Source organism: Sinocyclocheilus rhinocerous, unplaced genomic scaffold (assembly GCF_001515625.1).
Source record: "Sinocyclocheilus rhinocerous isolate Xijiao unplaced genomic scaffold, SAMN03320098_v1.1 scaffold1399, whole genome shotgun sequence".
Taxonomy (NCBI): domain Eukaryota; kingdom Metazoa; phylum Chordata; class Actinopteri; order Cypriniformes; family Cyprinidae; genus Sinocyclocheilus; species Sinocyclocheilus rhinocerous.
The window spans coordinates 200,500-207,489 of record NW_015634038.1 but is presented as its reverse complement, the minus strand read 5'-3'; the positions used below and the strand labels follow the sequence as shown (position 1 = coordinate 207,489).

At 34.8% G+C, this 6,990-nt stretch overlaps 2 protein-coding genes across 2 annotated transcripts in view; one reads left to right on the top strand and one right to left on the bottom strand.

Moving 5' to 3' along the window:
* Positions 1–1,847, top strand: part of LOC107745303 (equilibrative nucleoside transporter 2-like) — a gene marked incomplete at its 5' end in the record, with an annotated part of 16,696 nt that extends 14,849 nt beyond the window's left edge. Inside the window, one exon of the mRNA XM_016559163.1 lies at positions 1,585–1,847. Coding sequence (XP_016414649.1) covers positions 1,585–1,696 — 112 coding nt within the window. The remainder of the gene's footprint in view (positions 1–1,584) is intronic.
* Positions 1,848–6,094: 4,247 nt separating this feature from the next.
* LOC107745302 (multiple PDZ domain protein-like) overlaps positions 6,095–6,990 on the bottom strand; it is an 81,048-nt gene continuing 80,152 nt past the window's right edge. Inside the window, exons 40-41 of the mRNA XM_016559162.1 lie at positions 6,373–6,496; positions 6,095–6,287 (exon numbers count right to left, since the gene is read on the bottom strand). Of these exons, the coding sequence (XP_016414648.1) occupies positions 6,141–6,287; positions 6,373–6,496 (271 nt within the window). The 3' untranslated portion in view covers positions 6,095–6,140. The remainder of the gene's footprint in view (positions 6,288–6,372; positions 6,497–6,990) is intronic.

Below are 6,990 nucleotides of genomic sequence, written 5' to 3'. Positions count from 1 at the left end.
TTAATTATATATATATATATATGTGTGTGTGTGTGTGTGTGTAGTTTATTTTTATTTTTTTAAAGACATTAATACTTTTATTCAGCAAGGATGCATTAAATTGATTAAAAGTGACATTAAAGACAATGTTACATAAATTCTTTTGAACTTTCTATTTAATCAAAGAATCCTCAAAAATGTATCAAGAATGTATATTTCTGTAAATATATTTTATAAGTCACTTGAATATTACATTTCTTTGATTGAATGAAAGAAAAAGAAGATAAACGGGTCTTCATGGCATTTTTCCACAGCCTATGAGAAAATGTTTCCTTTTTTTTGTTTTTATATTGTGTTAAAACGTTCTGCTTGGTGGGGCTTTCATACAGTATGTAATAATTTCATGGCATAATTTCTGTCTCTCCCGCAGCCCTCTAAAGACAGTCGTTTGTTCCCGGGGTTAGTGGTTTGTCGAGTGATCTTCGTTCCGCTGCTCATGATGTGTAACGTGCAGGAGAGACACTACATACCTGTGCTCTTCTCAAACGACTTCATGTTTGCTGCAATCATGGTGTTTTTCTCCGTGTCCAGCGGATACTTTGTGTGTCTGTCCATGACGTACGCGCCACAGTGAGTACACACACTTCACACATTGTGTACAAATGGGCTCACCAAGACTGCATTTATTTGATCAAAAATACAGTAAAAACTGTAATATTGTGAAATATTATTGCAATTTAAAATAACTGTTTTCTATCGTAATTTATTTTCAAATGCAATTTATTCCTGTGATGCAAAGCTGAATTTTCAACATCATTACTCCAGTCTTCAGTGTCACATGATCACCCAAGTTCACCCAAAAATGAAAATTAGCTGAAAATGTGCTCACCCTCGAGGTCATCCAAGATTAGGATGAGTTTGTTTCTTCATCAGATTTGGAGAAATGTAGCATTGCATCAGTGTCTCAGCAATGGATGCTCTGCAGTGAATGGGTGCCGTCAGAATGAGAGTCCAAACAGCTGATAAAAACATCACAATAATACATGAAGAATGAAACAGACATTTTTATTTCTGTTAAGAAAAAAAAAAAAAAAAAAACCTCAGGGCACCAATATGTAGATTCTCATTTTCAGGTGAACTATTCCTTTAAGAACACACTGCACACTTCATAAATGTCACATGCTGATCAGTTAATGTCTTGTGAAGCAAAAAGCTGCATGTTTGTAAGAAATAAATCCATCATTAAGACGTTTTTAACTTCAAGCTTTTGCTTCTGTCTAAAATTTGAGTCCATATAACGCTTCCTCCAGTGAAAAAGTCCATCTCCTGTTGTCTCTCACATCAGAATCCAGCCACATATGTGTTTAGAGCTGTTTTGGCTTGTAAACGGTGCTTGATCTGTGCAGATTTCTCTCCTGATTCAGACCAGACCACTTTTTCACTGGAGAAAAAATATTATGGATTATAGACTCATATCTTAGCCAGAAGCGACGGTTTGAAGTTAAAAATGTCTTAATGATGGATTTGTTTTTTACAAAAACAGTTTTTCTCTTCTCAAGACATTAACTGATGGACTGGAGTGTTTATTTCCTCTCCTCTTTCTAGGCTTGTGGAGCCTAAAGATGGCGAGACGGCCGGTGCGTTGATGACGTTTTTTCTGGCTCTGGGTTTGTCGTTGGGAGCAGCGTTTTCGTTCCCTCTGCGTCTCCTGGTCTGACGCTCACGCTCTCAATCCCAGATCCTCGGCTCTCAGGGCTCCTGCGGCAGCACTTGTGTGTCAGTCTGATCTCTTACTGTTCACACAAACCAGGCAAATTCAGAAAGGGAAGCAGCGGCATTCCTCCGTTTTATTCGGCAGCTAAAAAACATGCTGTACAGAATCAGCATGCTGTCCTAAAGGGAGAAATTAATCAAACAAACTCATTTTTTTTTCAAATGAAAGCATTTTTTTAATAACTCCAATGGTAACAGTAGTTTTCTTGTTTTAATTTTATAAAGAAGCTTTTGTGGAAAAATTCTCTTGATTATTTGAACCTAGATTTGTACTGTGTTTTACTCTTAATATTATATCTATCTATCTATCTATATATATATATATATATATATATATATATATATATCTGTTTTAATACTAAGAGTAAAACAGTACAAATCTAGGTTCAAATAATCAATAATGTCAGGACACCGGGAACAACAACAATTTTTTATAAAATGTCAGAAAGCAGTACAAATCTTACAAATCTAGGTTCAAATAATCAATAATGTCAGGACACCGGGAACAACAACAATTTTTTCAGAAAGCAGGAAAATATTATGATTTTTTTTTTTTTTTTACTTATTCCCAGCCCTAGTCACTTGCACTATTATTATTGTTATTGTAAATGAATATAAGATCATCTTCAGACAGTGGATGAAGCACTGGTGGAAACTCTTGTTACCATGTTAACAGTAGATTTAAGGGGAATCCTTAAACCGTTTTGAAAGGGACATTATTATTATTTACATTTCTTCTAATTATGGAATATTTATTACATATGTAAAATGCAATTATAAATAGAGTGGGGTCCAAAAGTCTGAGACCAGACTGAAAATCTTAACTCGAACCTGGAAATACTTTTGGGGTTTAAAAAAAAACGTGTATTGCATAAAGTATCTGATTCTGCGCAATTTCTAGGTCAGTAATCGCATAAGCAAAAAAAATAAAAAGTATGGCAACTGTGTACAAAAGGTCAGATTTTCTTGCATTAAAGCACACAGCATGCTCTTTGCCCAAGTCATGCTGGGATAGCATGGATGATCAGGTTTTATGTTGCTTCAGCGTTTCAAATTATGCTGATAATTGGGGAAAAAATTAAAATGCAAAATAATGCATTTACACTAGTCTCAGACGTGTGTGCCGTGATGCACACGACATCAAGCCTGTAACATGTTCAAACATGCCTAGACAGGTATTGAAGACAAAATTAATTTTTTATTTTTAGGGTTAGAGACGTGGTGTAAAAACCTTCCAGATTGTTCTCCTTTAGTTTTTCACAACATAAAATGTAATCTTGACTGTAAGACCAAAGTTTCCAAACTGGGGTCCAGAGAAAAATTCTGAGAATAAAATAAAAAACAATGAATGTTTACCCAATTTGACAATATTTCCAGTTAATTCTGTTTTGTAAAGACGGGTTGGAAATGAAATGAATCGTGAAATGAAACTAATTAATAGTGGGTTGAAAATATGCTTGTCTAATACCCAAATACAAAGTAGATATTCTCCAGATAATATTTCAATTATATAGTTTTTTTCCCCCACTTTTTTTTTGTGAAACGATTATAAAAGCCTATTTGTTGTCTTTATAAAATCATATTATTTTTTGTGTCCTTGGTATGAATTTTTAAAAATCACATTAAAGCATTAAAGGGATAGTTCACCCAAAAATGAAAATGTGATGTTTATCTGCTTACCCCCAGGGCATCCAAGATGTAGGTGACTTTGTTTCTTCAGTAGAACACAAACGAAGATTTTTAACTCCAGCCGTTGCAGTCTATCAGTCGTATAATGCATGGCAATGGTAACAAAATCTATGAGAGTAAAAAAAACATGCACAGACAAATCCAAATTAAACCCTGCGGCTCGTGACGATACATTGATGTCCTAAGACACGAAACGATCGGTTTGTGCCAGAAACCGAACAGTATTTATATCATTTTTTACCTCTAGTACAGCACTATGTCCAACAGGGGTAAGCAGATAAACATCAAACTTTCATTTTTGGGTGAACTATCCCTTTAAAAAGCGTACAGAAGTACGTTCCTGTCTGTTAGAGTATGCAGGGTTTGCTTGACATTTTACTGCGAGTGAAGCTGGCCAGTACTCTTGTAATGATTGTCCTGAGCTCGTCATCTCGTGTGGAAACCTGCTTTAGACTGACGTGACCTTTCATTTCTCTCATGCATATGGAATATTAAGTTATATATTTGTGAAACTTCCATATGTTGGAGTGTACAAAGTGCCATATGAAACTGAGAGGCGAATGTTTTATTTAGAACCAGCAAAAATGTTACAAACGTTCTGAATTTTTAGAAAACGTAGTGGATTCCGTGTTGATTTGGAGTGATGCTTTTAATGAAATATTAAACCTGTTGCATAGAATAGCCCATTCTGCATTTTCCTTCCTCCAAAAACACAAGATTCATTTACAGTCATACGTTTGACAGACGCAACTGTATCATACAATAGAGGCGATCCATTTTTGAACAGCCAGCAGAATGAGTGCAATCTTGTTCGTCTGTGTGGATGAAGTATATAATGTAATATATGACCGTATTCTGGGATTGTTTTTGAATCTTGAAGAATTAACAGTCTTTGGGAAGAAAAAAGCCTTGGAAGAACAGATATACTTGACAAACGACGACTGAAGTAAATGTCTATTCATATTTGTAATTTACACTTTTTACATTTTTTTTTTGCATTGTATAAAGTGATTGTAATCATGCAAGTTGCTTTATATATATATTTCAAAAAGTTGTGAATTTAAATCTAATAACTAACAAGAGATGGAATTAAACAGATTTTTGTGTGCGGAAGGTCACTTTTATTTGTGTTTGTAGTGAAATCCAATACTGTATCAGAGGAAAACGACAATATAACAAAATATATCACAGTAGTTTGTTATACATCCAGCAGCAAACGTCTCGGATGAAGGCAAAATTCCAGAAATGTCATTAAATGCAACGATGCATGCATTTCTTTTCAAATAAATCATCAGCACATTGCGCACAACACACACTGCTTCTATCAATATCAAACAGTCTGTTCTGTCTATATAAAATACCTTTTCTTTAAGAAGCAGTGGTGGTTGCTCAAATATTTTGAGTCTATAATCAGGATAAATTGTCTTGATTAAAATCCTGTAAGAGTGTGTGTGTGTGCGCTCATCCTATTGCCCCATCAGTATATTTTTTGCAGTGTAATCCTAGAAGTATTGCTTACGTGTTTTTATAATTTCAAATTTTTTTCCTAACAGTGGTGTTTAAAATTGAGATCCTTCGATCTGTAGTTTTTTCCTTTAATTCATGCTGAAAGACTTTTTCAAATACTAAACAGTTGGCCACTGCTGCTATAGACAATATTCTATTCAGTACATTTTTTCCCATGACTAATTGCACAAAATTTCATTGATTTATTTCCCCCAACACCACTGATGTTGGAAGCTTTTGTTGTTGGAAGTTTTTAACCCTCCTGTTGTGTTGTGGGTCAATTTGACGATTAGATTTTTTTTCAACTGAAACACTGGTTAAACTGTTTATTTCTTGTTGAAATGTTGCAAATATTTCTCATTTAGGGTCATGGATGTGCATGCAAACGTTTGACACAGCTGTGCTTTGGAAAGGCTGTAGAAATGCATTGGGGTCAATATGAACCTCCCACCGAGCCTCGCTGGTTTCCATGCAGTTTGCCAAAAATCAACCAAGAGTCCGTTAAAAACCAGAAAATCTTTATTAAAGCGTGTCAAACACTAAAATATGAAATGCATGAAAATGTATGAAATTTACAACTCGGAGTTTAGTCGAAATTGAAGATTTGTCTTCTGAATTGTCCAAGGAAAATTCACTTTTTTTAAATCTAGTTGAGTTTGTCAATAAAATTACACAAATTATGGCAACACTTTACAATAAGGTTCATTAGGTAACATTAGTTAACTACTCTAGTTAACATGAACTAAGCATGAACAATATCCTTTATACTTTATCTAAGATTAATAAATGCTAAAGTATTGTTAATGTTAAATTCAGCATTTACTAATGCATTATTAAAATCAAACGTTGTTTACATTAGCACTGTGAATTAACATGAACTAACAATGAACGAATGTATTTTCATTAACAAAGATTAATAAATACTGTAATCTATTGTTCATTGTTGGAACCTTATTGTAAAGTGTTACCCAAATTACAATAACAAAAAATGCAAAGTACAAATAGCAATAATTAGTGCACTAAATACAAATAATTTTTACTATTTATACTTGGAATTATTTGCACCTTAACTGTTCAATTGCAAGCAGACATGGCAAAAAAATGTATATACACTGTAAAAAATGACCGTGAATTTAACGGTAAAGGACTGTAAAATTCGCAGTGTTTGAAACAACTGCAGGACCTGTGTGTGTTCATGACAGCACAGTGAGTGTGACGGTTCCTTTGGTTTTCTTCAGAATACAGACGGCCTCCTCATGAGTGACTCCCTCCAGACTCTGGCTGTTAACGGCGATGACTTGATCCCCACGCTTCAGACGCCCGTCCTCTGCCGCGGCCCCCTGAACACACACACATCAGATAATAATGTTTCTATCTGTGTGGTGGCATCTGTGGATGAACACACTCGCTGTGTGAAAGCGTTACCTTGCTGAAGACGGTTTTGACGTAGATGGGAAGGTCACCGTGAGGGCTGCCGAACCCACCCACGATACTGAAGCCCAGTCCGTCAGGCCCTCGCTCCAAACTAATGCTCTTACACTGCGGAGGACTGGACACACACACAGACAGATGAAGAGAATGATGTTTTGATTTCACTTTTTAAATTGCATTACTTTCTATCCATCAAACAGGGGCATGATTAGAAGAGAAAAGTATCAAAAATGCACTTTTTGACAAGAGGGGGTTCAATTAGGAATGTGACCATATGTGACCCTGGACCACAAAACCAGTTATAAGGGTCAGTTTTTTTTAAATTGAGATTTATACATCATCCTGAAATGTAAAAAGCTGAAAAAATAAGCTTTCCATTGATGTATGGTTTGTTAGGATACGACAATATTTGGCCGAGATACAACTATTTGAAAATCTGGAATCTGAGGGTGCAAAAAAATCTAAATATTGAGAAAACCACCTTTAAAGTTGTTCAAATGAAGTTCTTAGCAATGCATATTACTAATCAAAAATTAAGTTTTGATACAAAATATCTTCATGGAACATGATCTTTACTTAATATCCTAATGATTTTTGGCATAAAAGAAAAAT